The 20,682-nt window shown below is 46.1% G+C and overlaps 1 protein-coding gene across 1 annotated transcript; it reads left to right on the top strand.

Annotated features, from left to right (window-relative positions):
- Positions 1-5,126: 5,126 nt before the first annotated feature.
- SAMD14 (sterile alpha motif domain containing 14) lies at positions 5,127-20,174 on the top strand. The gene is made up of 10 exons (XM_044675871.1): positions 5,127-5,147; positions 5,518-5,569; positions 10,015-10,181; positions 11,753-12,041; positions 13,237-13,324; positions 13,752-13,826; positions 13,954-14,113; positions 16,511-16,633; positions 16,870-17,025; positions 18,231-20,174. The coding sequence occupies exons 1-10, from the start codon at positions 5,127-5,129 to the stop codon at positions 18,384-18,386; spliced, it is 1,287 nt and encodes a 428-aa protein (XP_044531806.1). The 3' UTR covers positions 18,387-20,174.
- The last annotated feature ends 508 nt before the right edge of the window (positions 20,175-20,682 follow it).

Here is a 20,682-nt window from a genome sequence, read left to right as displayed (position 1 = left end):
TCCCCATCCCCCCTCACCCCCATCCTCTATCTCTCATCCCGGCTCTGGGACCATCCCAACACAACCCTATTAGATGGAGCCTAGTGAGTCGGCCCCGGGCTGCCTGCTCCCGGGGTGAAGGGGCCGAAGAGGCCACGGCGGGGAACCCCCTCCCCCTTCCTCCACACCCCCCTCTCACATCCCCGCCTCGCGGACCATGGATCCAGAAGCCCCCTCGGTTTTAGGAAGCTGAAGATGACAGATGCTGGAGGTGAGGAGGGCGGGCGCGGGGGCGGGGCGGGGGCTCGAGGGAGCAGGGGCTGGTCCATGCCCTCTCCCCCTCCCCCTTTTAGGGGGAAAGCTCCTAGGCTTTTTCTATCAGGCTCAACCCACAGCGGGGATACTGGCTGAGGGATCTGCTTGTTTTTCATTTATGGGATTCAGAGTGTGACTGGGCGGGCGGAGCAGAATGAGAGTGGGGAGGTGGAATGGAAAGGCCTTTATTTTACCGATTGGAGAGGAGCTCTGAGGGGGCTTGGGGGAGCTTGGGTGATGCTAACAGGAGGGGGTGGGGAGAGAAGGATTTGTGTCGCTAATCCCATCCCTTCCAGCCCCAGAGAAATTAATAAAAAGCTGGAAAGGGAGGGTAGCTGGAGGAAAGAGAGAGGCATTAACTCATTCGTGCCCGGGACAAATTTTGATTTATGAGATGGGGAGAAACTTCATTCATCTAGAGTGGAATTGAACAGATTGATAGAAGGAGGGGCGATCTATGGAGGAAGGTCTTACATGACCCTCCCCACTTAATACTCTCCTAGACGGACTTGGAGAGAAAATCTGATGTTCTCTTCTTCTCTCCAATCCTGTTGACTCAGTGAACGGCAGTCAGTTCCCCATTCCCAAGTCAATTGATGGTGAAAAGTCCCATACCAGATAGGGCAAATGCCAGAGTTGGTTCTCCTTCCTGTCTATCCGTTAGCAATCAACCTTCGGTCCCAAATTGATTCTTCCTGCTTGGAGTCCTCTGGTCGCTTGCCCCAGACCTCTCCCCTCCCTAGCCTACTGGACTCCACCCCCTGCTCCTCCCAGACCTTCCCTCCCATTCTCTAATGGATGCAATCAGTTCCCCATTTTTTCCTTTGAGTATTTCCGCACCACACACACTTCCTATTTTCCCTCATCTCATTCACTCCATATCTTCATCTTTCCTTCCTTTTTACAGTGCTCTCTCACTCCCTCTTCTCATCTTTCTTATGCTATCCTATTCTCACTTTATATGGATCCTTTCTATCTTCTACTCTTATCCTTATGAGCCTAAGGCTGGCTTTCTTTCCATTCTCTTATTCTTTCATTGGCTCCTGTTCTCCTTTGCCCATGATTTCCTTTTATTCCCGCCCTGGTCTATTTCCTTTTCCTCCTTTCCTTATTTTTTCTATTTTCTTCACACCTTTCTGTTTCCTTTTCCTCCTGCCTCAGGAAATTGAAACTGTAAATCCCCATTTGCTCCTTGACTAAAAAGGGAAAAATTCAACAATCTGGTTGGGATTGAGAATGGGGTGGGGCCTGTCTGAGCTTCCCACATCTTCCCATAGGCCAATGAATCAAGCCACGTGGAAAGGGTCCCAGAGGGGCTCAGTCCATTTCCACCTAAGGGAGCTGGATTCTGGGTTTGAGAAGGGGGATAGAGGGTCCTGGGATCTCCAGTTCTCTGGAACTCAGTTGAGGAAGATGGGGAAGAATTGGGGGAGCTGCCTCAAGAAGCTAATAAAAGGCCTTCTCAGAGAGGCAGTACTGTGTGGTAAGAACCTGGGTTTAGAGTTAAAATATCTGAACTCATTTTGCTTTGAAATTTGCTAGCTTTGTGACCTTCAGAACATCCCTTTGGTCCTCTCATTTTTAGTATGGCTTAGCAGACAGAGCAATAGATTTGCCCAGAATACTTGGGTTCATATCCTGCTTCTGATTCTTGCCAGCTGTGTGATCACAGGCAAATCAATGAACTTTTCTGAGCCTTTTTCTTTATCTGGGAAATGAGAATAATGGCACTTGCACTCCTTCCATTACAGAGGTCCTATGATCCTTCAAGTGCTATAAAGATACAGGCTATCTTCCATCATCACATTCTTCTACAAGATTAATGGGTTAGCCTGGGGTGGGGGAGAAAAACCCCTTTGGGAGTCATTGGGAAAGTGGGTATGGGCAGAAGGTTTTTTCCCCTGTATTCAGGCTTCAGGGATTGTGCATCAGGCAGCTTTCTGGGGTCTTGTCCTAACCTCATGTCTCCAAGGAGGCTGTCACTGCAGCTTTTCTTCCTCAGAGAGGCTATTTTAAGAGATGGCAGGGGGCACCACCTCATACTTAAGGCTTGGAAGACAGTCAAGAGTTGACATACTCCTTATACTCCTGGATTTCAAAGTCTGACCTAGGGTAGATAGAGGTGTGGTGGCCAGGAGGGCTGGGTTAGGATCACAAATGTATAATCAAGGAAAATAGAGAGAAAACCCAGTTCCCAATGTGAGTGGGGGAGGGGGAAGAGGAGGAGGAGGAGAAAGTCTGAGAGTATATTAGGATGTTGATGAAGAAGGTAAGGATTTAAAAAAGAGTTAATGAGTACCACTCAGTCACTGGGACCACTTCTCTCCTGTGCCCCTGAGTGGCACTTCATTTCTTTGAGCCTCAGGAGGGTCAGCTATGTGACTTAGGGGATAGAACACCAGGCCTGGAGATTGGAGGTCTTGGGTTCAAATTGGCCTCAGACACTCCCTATCTGTGTGACCCAGAGCAAGTCACTTAACCTCCATTGCCTAGCCCTTACCTCTCTTCTGCCTTGGAACCAATAGACAGTATTGATTCTAAGGTAGAAAGTGAGGGTTTTAACTTAGAAAAACAACAAACAAACTAAATACTATTAGACCAATGGGGTCTCTGGAGAAAATGGGTAGTCCTTTTGAGAGACTAACTCCCCTTTCTCTAGCTCTGAGATCTGGCCTCTCACCTGGCCAAAATACAATGAGAACCCTATATCTGGAGCAGCTAAAAGAGCCAGATCAATTGAATAAATTGTTGGGGCTAGGGGTGAGGAAGAGAGAATTGTGAATGGTTTTGCTGCCTCTGTCATTCTCAACCAATAAGCTCAAGCTTGCTTTCCTTTGTCCTGGTTCTGCTGCCCCTGACAGTTTCCTGCCTTCTCCCTAGATCCAGGAGTCCCTTCTCCAGGAGAATATGGAATGATTTCAGCTGAGGACAGAGAGACAGACAAGGAGACAGAACCAGAGAAAGACAGAGAAAGAGAGAGGGAGAGTTAGTTATTGGAACCAGATAGATTCATAGGTGGGACTTAGAGTAAGATCAACTAGCAACAAGAAAAAACTGTTTTTATCCATTTAACTCAGATTAACCTAGCAGTTCCACTCAGTCACTGGGACCACTTCTCTCCTGTGTCCCTGAGTGTCACTTCATCCTCTGAGCCTCAGTTTTATCACCTGTCCAATGGCTATAATAATAACGAGGATCTCCACCTCAGAGCTTGGATTGTTTGTGTCTAATTCTAGGGGAAGTTTTCCCGTCCAACCTCTGCTTTATGGACCCATGTTAAATGCTATAAGGAAAGTTTTGTTGACTGTAAAGGAAATGTGAAGAAAATCTTTTGTTGATTGCTATGTGCAAATGGGAACTATGATTACTAGAAGTACTTTGAGCTAACTTCTTAGTCATAGCAGCCAAACTATGTTTAGGATTGCCCCACGGTTCCTCCTTTCTCCCTGCATTGCATTGCCCTTCTGCACGTTCTTCACTATCACCAGTAATTCCCCATCTCTCAATCATTTCTTCCACTATTACTGAAATCTCTCTTCCAGGAATCCTTCCTAGATTCCCAGAGGAAAGGAGGCTTCATAGACTTAGCACTTAAAGCTAAAGAGGTCATCTTGTTCAGCTCCCTCATTTTACAGATGGGGAAACCAACGCCAGTGAAGTTAAACGACTAGTCCAAAATTACATAGGTAGTAAGTAGAAGAATCAAGACTTAAAATCAGGTCCTTTACCTCTTAAATTCAGCATAAAATTCACTTCTCCTATATAATGAACTATGTACTACCCCATTCTCAGTCTGGGTGCTATATTTGTGTTATGTTGTTCAGTCTCTCTGATTCTGTCTGTAACTATGTGTCTGAGAATAGCCTTAGGACAGTCAGGGTCTGGGTGTGTGTGACTATAGGCATTCTCTTCCTCCCTCTCTCCCTCCCTCTGTCTCTCTCTCCTCTCTGTTTCTGTCTGTCTGTCTGCCTCTCTCTCTGCTACAACTTATACAAAGAGGCAGTGCTGTGAAGCAGAGAGAAGAAAGTGGAGAGACCATTAGGAGAGAATAGGACAGAAGGAACTTAGTTCCCAAAACACTTATCCAGTGCCTACTGTGTACAAGGCACTGTGCTAAGCATGTTGGAAACAGACCCCAAAAATGGAAGGAGAGAGAGAGGAAGACAGAGACAGAGACAGAGATAGAGACAGAGAGAAGGATGCAACAATGAAAGGAAAGGAGGGAAGGAAGAATGGAAAGAAAAAGGAAGGAAAAATGGAAAGAGAGAAAGAAGGAAGAAAGGAAAGAGGAAAAGAAGGGAAAGGAGTAAAAGAAGTGGGAAGAAAGGAAGGTAAGCAGAAAGGAAGGAAGGAAGGAGAGAAGGAAGATTTTTAGAGAAAATAAGAGAATTTTCAAGTTAGCCTGGGTTCTAATCTCTGTCTTTGGGCAAATCATTTCTCTCTGAACTTCAGGTTTTTTTAATCAGTAAAACGGGTTGGATACAGTCTGGAAGGTCCCTCTCTCTTCTGACATTCTATAATCTTTGATTTATAAAGATTTTAGAGACGGCTAAGTGACACAGTGGATGGAAGGCTGGATTTGGCATAAAGATCTGAATTCAAATCCTTACTCATTCATTAGTTGTATGCTCCTTGGCAAGTCACTTGACCTGTCAGTTTCAGTTTCTTCCTATATAAAACGGGGGTGATAATAATGGCATCTACCTCATAAGGTTGTTATGCGTATCCAATGAGATAATAATATTGTATAGTGTTTCATGAATTTTAAAATGCCATATCAATGTTAGCTGTTATGATGGTGAAGAGGAGGAGGAAGAGACCAAGGAGGTTTAATGGGATCCATGACTTCCTGGGTATTGGCATTCCCTCCCTTTGCTGCAGATATCAGTCTCTATACCTTCTCACATGTAGCACTCTCAAGTCTTATCATAAATTCTCTAGAGTGAACCAACCCAGTTAGAAATCCAAGAGGATCAATATTGTGGAGAAAAGACTCACCAAACTCTGTGAGCTTTAAGTCTGGGGGTTCCCATTTCCTCCTTAAGAATGGTTCCCTTCTGCTAAAAGCTGGGTCATGAATCCAGATATCCTCACTTCAAAAGGGCTGGAGGGCAGAACTCCAGGTGGGTGGCAGGGGGATGTCAGAAGGACCAGCTGGCCTAGGGTGGGTAGACATGGAGCATCTCACCCTTGGCTTCTCTCTCTCCAACACCTCCCCTCCAGCTCTCCTGCATCATGGCTTCCTCAAAGCTCCAAGACACCGAGGAGGTTTTTGGTAAGTGCTCTGGTACCCATCTCCCCATCCTCTCCTGCTCTCAGGGCTGGCCACTGGCCAGTTCCCCCTTTCCTTGCCCTCCTTAGCCTCGTAGAATGTGTACTCAGGGGTTCTGAACCCTATGATCATTGGTTTCCCCACACCTCATCAGACACATGCCTCCTTACACACACACACACACACACACACACACACACACACACACACAGCTTCCTCAGTATGGTTTCCCACACATATGGCATACAGCCTCCTTAGTGTACATAGAGGTCTACCATCAGACATGTATTCCCACCCATATGCACTCACTCCTTTACATCCCTCTATATTTATGGTCTAGAGATGTCTAGAGACAAATAATGGAGAGTCCCCACAGGGCAGCATTCCCAGCATGCACTGGGAGCAGCAACTGATGTTCCCACACTGGACTCCAAAAACTCAAAGGAAGAAAAACAAAGGTAGGGGGTAGGAGAGGAGAGAGACAGAGATTGCTAAGAGCAGCCTCCTGGGGGCTGGGTTTCTCCTGCATGAATCATGGATGGATTAAAATCAGAATCTCAGAGTTGTAAGGTACCTCATCATCATATCCAGCTGGTATCTGAAGAGATATGAGTCCCTTACCTGGCCATAAGAAAAAGCTCTGGAGGGCTGAGAGCAGGGACCTACTGATATTTGGGTATTTATAGATATGTACCGAGGGTTGGTTTTATGTATGTATACCCATATATGCTACTTGTTCCTGGATACATGTTCATATGTATTATGCTTAGGGAGGGAGGACAAGAATAATCATTTCACCCTGGGCAAGTCACTCAACCCCCATAGTCTAGTCTTTATTGTTCTTCTGCCTTGGAATCAATACTTAGTATTAATCCTAAAACTGAAGGTAAGGTTAAAATGAAGAAGCATTTCTATAGCACCTATGTGGCAGCCAATGTGCCTTTTCCAGGGATCTCATTCCACAGGTTTTTCCACAGCCACCTCTCTTCACCTACAAGACTTCCTCCTCTCTTGCAGCTTCTTTCTTTCCTAGCTCTGATATTTATGTGACTTTGGGCAAATCACTTTTCTCTGGACCTGTTTCCTTCTTTGTAAAATGAAAGGGTTGATGATCTCCACGGTCCTTTCCTATTTCCAGTCGTATAGTCTATAATCTCTTACTCCTTCTCAATGTCTCCCCTTCTCCCCACCAAGTTCTCCTCTCCTGATCCTTTTTTCTTCCTCCTTCCCTCCCTCCCTCCCTCTCTTCCTTCCGTCCTTCCTCACTTATCCTTTCTGAATCATCAAATGGCTGGAACTGCCACTCCCGCCTGCAGGGAAAAGTCAGGCAATGGGATGCTTAGGTCTCTCTGCCTTCGGGTGGGATGGAGGGGTGTGTATGTATGGGAGTAAAAGGGTAGGTGGTCATCTCTCTATTTTTCTGCATCCGTGTCTTCTTCCTTTCTCCCAATCTTAATCTTTCTCTCAATTCTCAGGCTTTTTCTGCTTTGGTCTCTCTCCCTCCCTCCCCGGCTGAGCCTAACCCCTCTCTTCCAATCCCCAATCCCCAGAGTTTCCCGGCTTCTCCATCTCCATTACCACACTCTTCAACCTACTGAGGTAGCTGAGCCCAACCCTCCCCACCCCCTTCTCTCTCCCAGACTCATTAAAGATTCATGAGTTTATACCGCCTGGGGCTGCCTTTCTCTGAAGATTTGTTGCTTTAACTCCTTTCCAAAAACAGAACTACTACATAGCCAGAGGAACTGCCTTCCTTACCTGGGCTAGGGCCCTTCAGGATGCCTCTTTTCCCTGCTGGTTGGCTAGGGAGGGCTGGAGGGGCAGTTCAGTTAGTCTTTGAAGGCTCCTCCCATCCACCTCCATCCACTGCTTACTGGAACTTCCCCCTGCTGGGGTTAGAATTAGATGGAGCTGAGAAGACCTGGGTCTGAATCTGCCTTGTGTGCTTCATTACTCTGAACATCAGTTTCTCTATCTGTAAAATGATAGGATTGGACGAGGTGATTTCTGAGGTTCCTTCTAGTTCTAAAAAAGATTTATTATCAATAAATAACATATGGAATATAAATAAATAGGTTTATAATAAAAAGAGCCTATTACCTGGAATTGAAACCCTACTCTGCCTCTTACTGGTCGTGTTACCCTGGACGAGGCATTTTATTCTTCAGCCCCCGTTTTCTCATCTGTAAAATGAGGGTAATGATAACTGTCTTATCTACTCCTCCTGGTTGATTGTGACTTTGGAAACCATAATAACTGGCATTGTCATTATTACCACTGATATTTTGTTTCTCGCCTTTTTATAAGAACACATGATTATTTTTTATGGTTCAAGCAGATAAGGCTTTTATTTTTTCTTTTATTTTCTTTATCTCCTTTTTTCTTTATTTTTAGATATTTTACCACATTTACATGATTCATTTTCTTTCCTTCCCCCCTCCCAGAGCCGACAAGCAATTCAACTGGGTTGTACAAATGTTGTCACTTGATACCCATTTCCATATTATTCATTTTTGCTATCTTTTAAAGCCTAAACCCCAAAGCACATGCCCATATATACATGTGATAAGTGATGTCATGTTTCGCTTTTGAATTTCTACTCCCACATTTCTTTCTCTCAATGTGGTCAGCATTCTTTCCCATAAGTCAGGAGTGTCCTGGCTAAAAAATACATTATTATTACTGTCACTGCCATCTCATATTTTTATGAAAAAATAATTAAAGGGGCAGTTAAGTGGCTCAGTGGATGGAACACCAGGCTTAGAGATGGAAGGTCCTGGGTTCAAACCTGGCCCGCAATACTTCCTAGCTGTATGTCCCTGTGTAAGTTACTTAACCCCATTTGCCAGCCCTTACTACTTTTCTGGCTTGGAATCAATACTTAGTATTGATTAAAAAAAATAACCCTTGCCTTCTGTCTTGGAATCAATAGTAAGGGCTGGGGAATGGGAGTTAAGTGACTTGCCCAGGGTCACACAGTTAGGAAGCATCTGAGGTCAGATTTGAACCCAGGACCTCCCATCTCTAGGCCTGGCTCTCAATCTACTGAGCTACCTAGCTTGCCCTTCACCCCCCTTTCTAGTACTGATTCTAAGACAGAAGGTAAGGGTTATTTTTAAAAATTTTTTAAAGTCTTATTTAATGTTCCAGAGTATGCAAACAACTCAAAAAGCATTTTTTTATTTTAAATTTCATTTATTTATTTTTAAAGTATTTTTCTATGGTTCCATGATTCATGTTGTCTCCCTCCCTCTTCCCTCCCCCCTCCTGGAGCTGACAAGCAATTCCACTGGGTTATAAATATATTGTCACTCAAAACCTATTTCTATATTATTCATTTTTGTAATAGAAAAATCTTTTAAAACCCCAAATCATATACTAAGGGTTATTTTTAAAAAATCAATACTAAGTATTGATTCCAAGCCAGAAACGTGGTAAGAGCTAGGCAATGGGGGTCAAGTGACTTGCCCAGGGTCATGCAGCTATGGAGTATCTAAGGCCAGATGTGAACCCTGGACCTCCCATCTCCATATCTGGCTCTCTCTCTACTGAACCACCTTAGTAGATTCTAAGGTGGAAGGTAAGAGTTAAAAAAAGATGATTCACAACAAAATGCAGTAACAACAGAAATAAGAACAGAATAAGAATAAGAAGCAGGGGCAGCTTTGTCAGGTGATCCTACTCAGTCACCAGCTCTGACAGGCCTGAGGATTCTGGAAGGGTCAGAGAGAAAGGGGCTGCTGGCTGTAAGATGCCAGTAGATTTAGTGCAGAAAAGGACCTTAGAGGTCATGAACTCTCTCATTTTTACAGATGAGGAAACTGAGGCTAGGGGGACGGGGTTCAAGCCTGGATCTTCCTGATCAGCCAGGGAGGCTGCCCACTGGTCTCCTCTGAGTCCACATAGCTGTGTCCACATGGGCATAGGTATGTTTGTTTGGAGAACGTGCACACCTCCTCGTGCTCACTAGTGTGCTTGTTCCTCTGAACCTCTCTGGGGAGAGGGCTCTGTGGAGGCCTGGAGTCCTTAGAAGGATAGGGATGGAGGAGCCCAGGAAAGAAATTCAGGCCACTTCAGAAGCCTCCAGGTTCTAGGTGGGACTCTAAGCTGAAAGCTTATCTGTAAAGAGCAGAACTTTCCAAAGCTGGGATTTCTTGGGAGAGGAAGAAGGAAAGATCATGCGGCCTCTCCTCCCTCCCCACCATACCAAGGCAGGTGGGGTTCAGTCTACAGTCAAGGGAATCTCACTGACGCAGCATCCTGGGTGGGGGATGACTGTCTCCATCTATTTGGGGGTCTCCATTGAAGGGGCCCCATCCCTACTGACCTGAGGACAGCTCTGCTCCTTTCTGTCTCTCAGCGCCTTTTGTCACCCTGAGTCTGCTACATCCATATCTCTGGCGTTAACACGCCACACCAACGTCCGTCTTCCTCTGTCTCTGACACAGACTTGGACTCAGTGATCCCAGAGACGGTCAGACTGGACAGCAGCCTCCATAAGGCCCGGGCCCAGCTGCTGGCCAAGGGCAGGCGCCACCGGCCATCTCGCTCTCGGCTACGGGACAGTGCAAGCTCAGCTGAAGAGGGCGATGGCCCAGAAGGGCCCGGGGTCAAGGTCAGAGCCACTTTCTACCCTCCACACACAAATATATGAGAAAACAACAAATGTGTATTAATGTGTATGTTTCCCTTAAAGAGGATATAAGGTCTTTGATGGTAGGAATTTGGGGTTTCATTTTGGTCTTTGTATCACCAGTGCCTAGCAAAGTGCTTGGCACATAGTAGATGCTTTAAAAATACCTGCATGGGGGCAGCTGGGTGGCTCAGTGGATGGAGAGCCAGGCCTGGAGACAGGAGGTCCTGGATTCAAATCTTGCCCTCAGCTGTGTGACCGTGGGCAAGTCACTTCACCCCCAATGCCTTCCTGCTCTTCTGCCTTGGAACTGATACTTAGTATTTAGTCTAAAACAGAAGGTAAGGGCTTAAAAAATTGTTTGAATTCAAATCTGACCTCAGACCTGTGTGAGCCTGTTCTTCTCTTTGGAGCAGATACTTAATATCGATTTTAAGATAGAAGTTAAGAGTTTAGAAATAACAAACAACCTGCATGCAGAACTTTGTCAGGAATGGGAAAGGATGCAAAATTTAAATCAGGTACTGTCTTTGCCCTCAAAGAGCTTATCATCTAAAAAGAGAGGAATCCTCCATACAGATAACTATATTACATAGTATTCTATAAGTGGATTAGAGTGACAAACCAAAGTGGGTGAGTCCCATCCAGGATGATCACAGAAGCCTTCCTAGAGGAGGCGACATTTGAGTTGGGCTTTAAGAGATAGGTAGGAAAAGAAAAGATAGGTAGGAATTCAATGGGTAGAACAGGCAGCAAAATATATTGTGGATGATCACAAGGATCCTAGCTCTAGAACTAGAAGGGACTGAAGAGATCATCTAATTCAATCACCTCATTTTATAGATGAAGAAACTGAGGCCCAGGGTGGTTAAGAGAATTGTTAAGATCATACAAGTACTAAACAGCAGAGGACAGATTTGAATTCACACCCTCCGACTTCAGAGCTAGTATTCTGTTCATAAGGTCTGGATTCAAATCCTGCCTCTGACAGAGTATTAGCTAGGGGACCATGTGCAAGAGATTTAACCCATTCCCAAGACACTGAGGCTACAAGTTACAGTTGAGTTGGGGATCTGCCAGACCCCAAACAGACTCTACTAAAGAAGGTGAGGAGCACCTGCTGGGGAAAGGCTTTGGGAGGTCCTATGGGAGCCCCTTCAAGGGAAGGAGCTGGAGAGAAGGTCTTGTGCCAGTAAGGCCAGAGAAGAGTCCAGAAAGGCAAAAGCATGAATAATTGTGGAGGGTCTTTTCTCCATAGGTAACAAGATATGCTAGAGTCAATCCTTTCAGCCTCCTAAGCCTCCTTGGGGGACACTCTGGGGATCGAGCCTGGGCTACTCCCTTCAGCCTAGGAGCTGGGGTCCCAAATAGGCCCTTCTCCACTTCCAGGGAACAGAGGGAGGATCCATTGGCCCAGTCCTGTGGCTTCTAGCCTATAGGGTCAATGGACCCAGGCTGCAGGGTTCCCAGCCCTTTCTTCGCTTCCCCACCAACACCCCACCCTCAGGACCCAGGAGTTCTGGGCTCCCAGCTAATCACTCCGGGCCCAGCAGGTGACAGATGGCTGCGGGAGCCCCCTCCACAGGCTGCGTTCCCCGCTTCACTCGGGCCCGGGTTCTCCCCCCGGCGGACCTTTCACCTTGGAGCCCCCGGGGCTTCGGCGGAGCCTGGACGAAGACGAGCCACCGCCTTCACCCCGCACCCGCTACCGGCCCCTCCACAATGCGGCCTCCCACGAGGCTCTCGCAGCGGCCTCCTCATCGCCCCCACGCTCGGCGCCCAGCTCCGACAGCTCACCCAGCTTTGTGCGACGACATCATCGGGCTGAGCCTCACAGCGAAGGTGAGGTCGGCCCTGTGGAGTGTAGCTGCGTGTCCTGGGAGTGGGGGTGGGAACACTTCTGCCTGTCCCGCAGCGGACTCTACTGGCCAAGTCTGGGTACTGCAAGTCAGAGGATCCCTTTCCACTCCTTTCCCTGCTTTCATCTCCTTGGCTCAGCCCCCATAAGTCCCTTTTGTCATAACTGGGACTACAAAGTAAGAAACTTTCCTTTCTGTCCAAAGACATCCCTAGCTAATGTCAGAACTGCAGGAATATGTGCAGGTAGTAGCAGGGGTGTGCTGGTAGGACAAACTTTTAAGTTTAATTTGTGTTATTAACATTTTCCCCAAACTTTCTTAAGTCTAGATGATCAAATACTGGTTTGCAACATTTGCTGATTTCCAAAGATGTAAATGCTCAAAATGAATTTTAAAGAGGACTCTCCTAAGTCTGTTTTGTCTATTTGGTTCCAGTGCACCCCTAGGTGGAGGGAAAGGACAGTAAAGAAAGGCCATTCATCCATCAGTTCATTTGTCTTTCATTCAAACATTGATTAAGAACCAACTGGGGCAGCTAGGTGACTCAGCGGATAAAGAGCCAGGCCTATAAACCAGAGGTTCTGGGTTCAAATTTGGCCTCAAACATTTCCTAGGTGTGAGACACTGGGCAAATCACTTAACTCCAACTGCCTAGCCCTTAACAACTCTTCTGATTTGAAAGCAATACTTTAATATCAATTCTATGAGGAAGGCAAGGGAAGGGAAAAGAAGGAGGAGAAGAAAGAAAGAAGGAAAGAAAGAAAGAGAGAGAGAGAGAGAGAGAAAGGAAGGAAGGAAGGAAGGAAGGAAGGAAGGAAGGAAGGAAGGAAGGAAGGAAGGAAGGAAAAGAAAGCTGTTGTTATTGTATGTTGTAGAAGGTACTGGTGTAGTAGAAGGCACATTGGATTTGGATCCAGAAGGATTAGAATCCAAATTCTGTTACTTAGGCAATCAAACTCTGGTCCTGTTTCTTCACTGCAAAATAGACTAGATAGTCTAAGATCCTTTCCTATGGTAAAGTAGAAATTGAAAATATAAAATTCAGATGAGACACAGTTCTGCTTCCAATGAATCTGGGAGAAAGGAGTTCTGGGATAGGAATTAAATTTTGGAGTTCTACAAATCTTGTGGGAAAGGTTTTCCCCATTCCCTTAGATTTTTTCCCCTAATTTCCCAAGATGACAGCCGAGATGCCAGCCCTTCTGAACCTGCCAGTCCCACTACTGGTCTGGACAAGAAGACTCGTCGAAAATTTTTGGATTTGGGGTGAGTAAGGGAGTTTCCCAGGGATCTGAGGGTAGGAAATTAGTCTGTCCTCAGTCTTGAGGGGACATGTTATGAAGGTGTGAGGAGGGGACCCAAACTTCTGAGAACTGAGTCTTGGAATTTTGCTCAGGCTACTCATTCCCAGTCCCAGGGTACCCAGTTACTGCCTTGGCCAAAAGCACATTAACTAGGGGGCAGCTAGTTGGGTCTTGGTGGATTGAGAACCAAGCTTACAGAAGGAGGTCCTGGGTTCACATCTGGCCTCAGATACTTCATAACTGTATAACCCTGGGCAAGTCACCTAACTCCCACTACCTAGCCCTTACCTCTTTTCTGCCTTGGAACCAATACATGATATGAATTCTAAGATGGAAGATTAGGGTTAAAAAAAAGCACATCATCTTTATTTTCCTTGTTCTACTCACAGGGTTACCCTGCGAAGGGCATCAACAGGCAAGAGCAGGAAGGAGAAAGGGAGCAACCGACTGTCCATGGGCAGCAGGTAACCCAATAGGCACTTGGTGTTACTGCCCTACCAGTGCCTTGGTGTCATAAAATCCTGGTGCCAAAAAATACATCAACCTAGAGCCCTCTGCTGGTCCCCTTTGATTGACATTGTTTCTTTCCAGGGAGTCAGTGGAAGGCTCTGGCCGAACAGGTGGCTCTCCATTCCTGCCCTTCTCCTGGTTCACAGATAGCAGCAAAGGTTCTGCTTCCTCTGGGAGCACTGCCTCTCCAGCCTGCTCTCCCAAGCATGAAGGCTTCAGTCCCAAGAAGTCAGCTTCTCAGGTCAGCATGGCTCTCCTTAGGACTCCTTAAGACTTTCCTTTGTGTTTAAAGATCATCCCTTCTACTCTCTCCACTTGGTTCTTTCTTTTTTATATAACCCACTCATGACCTCAAAATTCTGGGTTTCCACAGCCTGGATCCACTTTTGTGACTACCCCTTCCAAATCATAATTTTTGTGGCTCATATTGCATCCAAACAGAGTTGTTTTGGGGAAGTGTCAGAAGAGCTCACTTAAGGTTCATGTCTAGCTCTCCACAATTTCTAAAGTACTCAAAGAAACTACACATAATTCTGGTAGAGAATAGTTTTTATTTCATTTCACAGAAAGTACAGAAAGAAAAACCCACCAAGGCATAAAACACATAAAAGACTCAGAATAGCCCATAAACAATCATCAGTACAATTCTCACTCAGCAGTGAGCTACACCTTCCCCACAGCGATATACATTTCCCTAGACTTATAGTAGCCCCTACTCTATGGCTCCAAAAATCTCATCACACTCCTGTGGGTCCCTCTTTCATTCCAAAGACCCATATGGATTTTTGGTATTACTTGAGGGCTTGGATGCCCCTAGAGGAATATACACTTAACCTCACAAGGAAGGTAACTCCTCTGATAGTCTGGGGAATCCCATTTTCCTCTGAGATACTCATACAGGCAGTTAAATCCATGTAACCAGTCTAAGCTCTTGGATTCCTCATTTCTCCTCAAACCAAAGAAAATGCATTTGGAGTTGCATTCCAAGAGACAATTTTCTCATTAGACCTGTGCAGTACAAACAACTCAGGCTAATAGCAGAGGGCCAACTCTAGGTCTTTTCCTTTCTCATATCACAGTGTAGTCCCATGCGGATACTTTCAACTACAGAGTAGTTAGATTGCCAGCTAAGCCCTGCCTGCTCTCTTTAGGATGGATCCCTGAACTCTCAAATTTGGATTTGTGGGTGGTGGCACAGGTTCTCCTCTTCTTTCTCAGGGAGACTGGATTCTAGGACTCTCTTCCTTTTCCAATGTACTGTCAAGATTCAGGAGCTCTCCCTTCCCTTGATAGAAGGCTGGTTTCATCCCATACTCAAAATCTCCCTTCTAGGAGGCTGGGTTTCAACAACTCTCTTCACAGCCCACATGGTTCTCCGTAGCTTCCATTTTGGGCTGAGATATTATAGTTCTGCCTCTTCAAGGCTAGGGCCAGGAATTTGTTTCTAGGAGCTCTTCTTTTGGCCTCATGGACAAGAACATCTGTAATTTCTATGGCCTCTGCCCTAAGGTGGACATTGGTGTTTAGGGCAGTATGATAAAAAGGAAAGATTACTAGCTCTGGAGACAGAGGACCTGGATTCAATTCCTCCTTCTGACATTGCCTGGGTAGCCTTGAGAAAGGCATATAATCTTTGAAAGCTTCCATTTTTCATTCTAAGGTGAGATGAATTGGAATAGATGTTACCTGAAATCCCTTCAAGCACTAGATCAATGTCTCTGACTGTTCCCCAGACAGAGGTCTACTCTTACTTCTGCTGACCTTTCCAGAAAAAGGAAAGGGTGAAAGAGAGCTGAGTTTTCAAGGAAGGTCCTCTTTTATAAGTAAGCCAACCAATTGATTCCCAATGTATCCACACTGAATAGAGAATAGTTCAAATGAATACATCAACCCTCTTTATACAGTTGTATATGCAGCCCAAACCCCAAACAAAGGCTCACCACCTTCAAAGTTCATCAGGGATCACTAAAGATCGACCCCTACATGTCAGATCCCAGTTCTACTCCCACCTACTCCAAGAAGCCTCTTTATACTCCCTCATTATCCTAGGTCCACTGTACTCTCAGCTGAGATGCTACAGCATTTCCTACCCCCATGCCCATTTATAACATATTTCTGCATCAGGTGAGACAATTTACACAAGACATTTTGTTAACCTTAAAAGAGTCGGTTCAAATTTGATATTTCATTTGTATAGAGAACTCGTGCTGCCAGCCTTGTCTTCAATTTATGTTCTCAGGTAGCTCCTCAGAGCATTGCGCCGTTAAATGATTCGCTTAGGGTCACAAGGGGAGACTTGAACCTAGGTCTTTGTATCCACTATAGCATGCCGCTTCTGACCTTAAAGACTCTACAAATGTCAGCTGCCATTACCATTGTCAGCATCAGCATTACTAGTACTGTATCTCCCCCAATCAGACCATAAGCTCCTGGAGAATGGAGACCAAGTCTTCCATCTCCAACTCCATTCCTCCTTGTGTCTATTACATTCCCATCCCCCTCTCCATACACACAAAACAACCCTCAAAAAAATCTTCAGCCCAGAAAGAATAAAGTCCTTCAACAAGCAGATGGGAGCTAAGCAAGGACATCTGCTAGCACCAGTGTGAACTCCATCCCTGAACATTTTCCCTCTCAGGAATCCACCCTGAGTGATGATGACTCCACACCCCCCAGCAGCAGCCCGAAGATACTGAGCAGTTCCCGACCAGACCCCAAGTGCTCCTACCCTTACCACACACTATCTCAGTCTTCTGATGAGGTGAGTTCTAGAGCATGGAGGAGAGGGTGTGGAAGTCCCATTTCTAGATGGGACCTGTCCATGGTTCTGAACGAAGCTTCCCAACCTGGGAGGTCTCATGGCCTAATGTGTTATCTGGAGATCACCCTGCTCCCCCTACCCCTCAAGAGTCTCTGGTGCAAAATTAGAAAGGAGGAAAAGACCATGGTAGAAGCATCCCCCTACCCTCATTCTCTTTCTCCTTCTCTATCACTCAGTTCCTGGACGAGCCACTTCCAACTGCCAACCACTGGACTAGTCAACAAGTGGGCCAGTGGCTAGAAAGTCTCAACTTGGACCAGTACACTGCTGAGTTTGCAGCTAGACAAGTGGATGGACAGCAGCTGCTGCAGCTGGATGGGGGGAAATTGAAGGTTTGAGAGAGGAGGTATCCCTGTATGGGTGGGCTTGGAGCATCAAGACCTGTGGTGCCAGCTTAGTTTTTGGATAGATGGACCTCCAGTGGAGGTCCTTAGTGTGACTCCTCTTTCTGCCTGTACTATTCCTAATGGGGAAAGGGAAGGGTTCCAAGGCCCAAGGTTGGCACTGAGAAGTCTTAGAAGGTTGGAGACTGACTGAGGTAAAGAGACTCTTTCCACTCTCCACCTGATTGGTCCTGAACATGAGAGGCTATATCCTAGGCCAGTGATGGTGAACCTTTTAGAGACCATGTGCCATGCCCCACCCCTCCCACCTTCTCTCACTCCTCCACTGCCCCCACCACTACCACTTTATCCCAGAGAGGGGAGGGAAGAAGCACTTCTATTGGAAGAAACACTGCTAGGCAGAGGGGCAAGTGAAGTGAGGAATGTCCTCAGTTGAGGTGGAGAGGGGAAAGGGAGCGGTTCTGTTGAGTCCCTCTACCTTTCTAGTAATGAACTCTGGCAGGCAACAGTGCACATGCCCACAAAGAGGGCTCTGCATGCCACATGTACCATAGGTTTTCCACCATGGTCCGAGACAGACATCTGAGTTTTGGCCTCCATTTAAGGTCCTTCTTTTGGGTCTGTTATCCAGCCTGATCTTCCATTCCCTGGTTGGAGGTGGTAGAAAGTGGTGGGTAGGGGGATAATGGCATATATTGACCTACAATTTCTGCCCAAGGAGTTTTTTACTTTTGCTTTAAAATTTTTGCCCAAGTGTACAGGAGGAAGGGACAGTCTAGATGCTTCTACTCCCTAGGGTGGGGATAATGGAAAGACTCGAAAGAACTTTAGATTTGTTGGTGGTGGGTGGGCCCAAGAATATCAAGGGGAAGTGACAGAATTTGGATGTAGAGTGTGTGTGTGTGGGGAGATATATATTTTTTTACCAGTCCTTTTCCATCTCCTCTCTGAATTTCTATAAGCTAGACTGGTGATCCTTCACTGGGGTTCCAGTGGGCAGAAAGGGACTTGAGCTGCAGCAAGGTGGGCACAGGTTATACTTCAGAGAAGACTTAGTGAGGGCATAAGTTTGAGCAAAATTGGAGGTTCTGCTTTATTCCCTTTTGGAGTATCAATGGGCCAAAGCCCTAGGTAAGGGGATGGCTAGCATCTCTGCTGTCCCGCCAAATGCATACTTTCCCTGAATTTCCTAGAGCCTGGGGCTCAGCAACTCCCATGACCGGGCACTGGTGAAGCGGAAGCTGAAGGAATTGGTGGCAGCAGCTGAGAAGGAAAGAAAGGCTCAGGAGAAGGCCGAACGGCAGCGAGAAAAACAGAAGCGCAAAGAGGCTGAGGCTCGAAAAAGCTAGAGGCTCCTATGCTAGGAGCACAGATCATGCATGACTCCCTGCCTGCTGGGGCAGGGGGCCCCTCAAACTCTACCTCCCCCAGCCCATGGGAGGGAGGAGTAATCACAAGACCTCTGGAAGAAAGAGAGCATGAAGAAGTGAAAGCTTAGATGAGCCTCAAAGTCCCACATCCTTAGGGGCACACATTCCCATTCATGCCCACTCCAGTACCCCTGACCAAACCCCAAGAGGGGACTCTGCTGACTAAAGGGGGTCCACTGGGGAGGGAGCAGAATAAATCTTATTATTTCAAAGACCTGCTTGGTATTGAGTTGAGGAGAGGAACATCTCCCAAGCCCCCCACCCCCACCCCGGCTCTAAGGATGGTAGAATAACCCAACTGCAAAGGACTAGGGGTTAAATTAATGGTCCATATTAAAAGCATGTTGGTTGGCTAGGGTGGTGACAGGACTAGGTTATTACCTGTTTCTGTTTTAGGGTTACTTATGAGGGTCGGGGGCAGAAACTTAAAGGAATACTTGCTAAGGATGGCCTTTGAATGATCGGGATCCACAAAGCAATTGTACTCTCCCAGAATGGGAAGACAAAAACAACAGTAAGAAAAATCAAGGGTAGACACCAAGCCAAAATAATAGAAAACTTGGAGAATCTTCTTTAAGAGACCTGAAAGAGTTAAAGAGATGGAGAGGGGAAGAGATATAGTCTCTCTCATTTTCTGATGCCCGAGCTAAGAAGAGTGACTACCCCAATCTTTGGCTCCCAGCCAAGACTCTGGTCCATGTTAGGTCTCAAAACTAACCTCTTGGATTTTATTTCCTTTTTCCTAGGGATGGGGATGGTGGGGAAAGGAAGCCTGAGTATACTCTTGAGGGCAGGGTGGCATTAGGTGTTTCCTTCTTTCTGTCAAACTCTGTTAAGCCAAGAGACAACTCTAAGTAGAAAAGGGCTGGTCAGAATTTAGAGGGCAATGATAGAACTTTTTCCTTCAACAGATAGAAGCAATTGAGTTTGGCATCTAATTAACAAAAATAAGTTGTTACAACAGGAAGTTATCAGATGTGAGTTTCTTCCCACACTCCCTCCTCCAATTCCAGGTGAGCCCCTTCCCAGTCCAGCCCCAAATTTCACCCTCCCACAGATCTGTCTTTCTTGACCCCATGAAAGTGTCTTGGGATTTGTCCACCCACAAGGACTTGTATCCTAAGATCCAAAGCTCTCCATGAGGCATCCCCTATCAATTATCTTTAAACGTTGGTTTCATAGCTCATTTCTTGCTGGTAAAGCTGCTGTGAAGAAGACAGCCCCACTTTAGGGCCTATGTTGTGTGTGTGTCAGGGAAAGGGGTATTATTAGATCATCCCTCATAATCTATAGGGTCTCCCTTCTGAGAAGAGTGCTTCAGAGAACTTTAGAATTGGAAATGATGGGCATAGTCAGAGAAGAGTCAGCAGAGGGCACCAAAGTGCCCTAAGGGATGGGCAGAGCCCAGGCCTTCCTTCCGGGTTAGTAGTTCTTGGGGCGACGTGCCAAGAACTGGCTTTTGCCCTTGTTAGGAATGTCCCAGCGGAGTGACATGGGCTAAGCAGTGGACTTCTTCCCTCCTGACTCCCCTAAATGCCCAAAGACTTCAGACAAGGCTCAGGGACATGCTTGTCTTCCTTCTAGGAACCAATAGCAGATGTAAGAAAGGAATGTCTAAGAGAGAAATAAAGGTTTCCCCTCTCTCCTGGGAGACTCACCAGGATGGGTCTGGACACAGAGATTGACTTCCTCTTTTGGACCCAGAAACCTGCATCCAAATAGCTGATGGCTGTGTCTCTGGCAGGACTACTCTGATTCCACCTGTTTTTGGAAACTGGTCTCTAAAAGGGGGCTTCTTTCCACATATTGCCATCTACCCTGACATAGCAGGACCTCAGTTCCTTCTTTGCTATTCCCTTCCCTCCTTTATTTAAAAGAGTGGTAAAAGAAAAAGATAGCAAGTTGCAATGGAGACACTGGTTTTGGAGTCAGAGGATCTAGATTCGAATTACAATTCTGTTACTGCCTCATCTTAGGCAGCCATTAAACACTCTGGACCTTAATTTGTCAAATTGGAGTAGGTTGGTTGGACTAGGTAATTTCTAGTATTCATTTCTAGTTCTAATATTCCATGATCCCGAGTCCCTCTATTCTAGCCATCTGTGTGGTGATAAATTTCAATAGGGATACTGAGATATTGGGGAAGAAGGTATCAAAGGTATGGGTGAAAGGGCCTGAATATTCCCACTGGAGTATGTACTGTAGGTAAGGAACA

This window comes from Gracilinanus agilis, chromosome 4 (genome assembly GCF_016433145.1).
Source record: "Gracilinanus agilis isolate LMUSP501 chromosome 4, AgileGrace, whole genome shotgun sequence".
Taxonomy (NCBI): Eukaryota; Metazoa; Chordata; class Mammalia; order Didelphimorphia; family Didelphidae; genus Gracilinanus; species Gracilinanus agilis.
This window is presented reverse-complemented; position numbering and strand designations above follow the sequence as displayed.

What these genes read in the sequence shown, in the direction of transcription:
- SAMD14 (XM_044675871.1), top strand. Translation starts at nt 5,127, where the DNA reads ATGGGATCCATGACTTCCTGG. An exon ending in TGGGATCCATGACTTCCTGG is followed by an intron (nt 5,148 to 5,517) that starts GTATTGGCATTC and finishes CCTCCCCTCCAG; the next exon opens with CTCTCCTGCATCATGGCTTC. An exon ending in TGGATGGGGGGAAATTGAAG is followed by an intron (nt 17,026 to 18,230) that starts GTTTGAGAGAGG and finishes TGAATTTCCTAG; the next exon opens with AGCCTGGGGCTCAGCAACTC.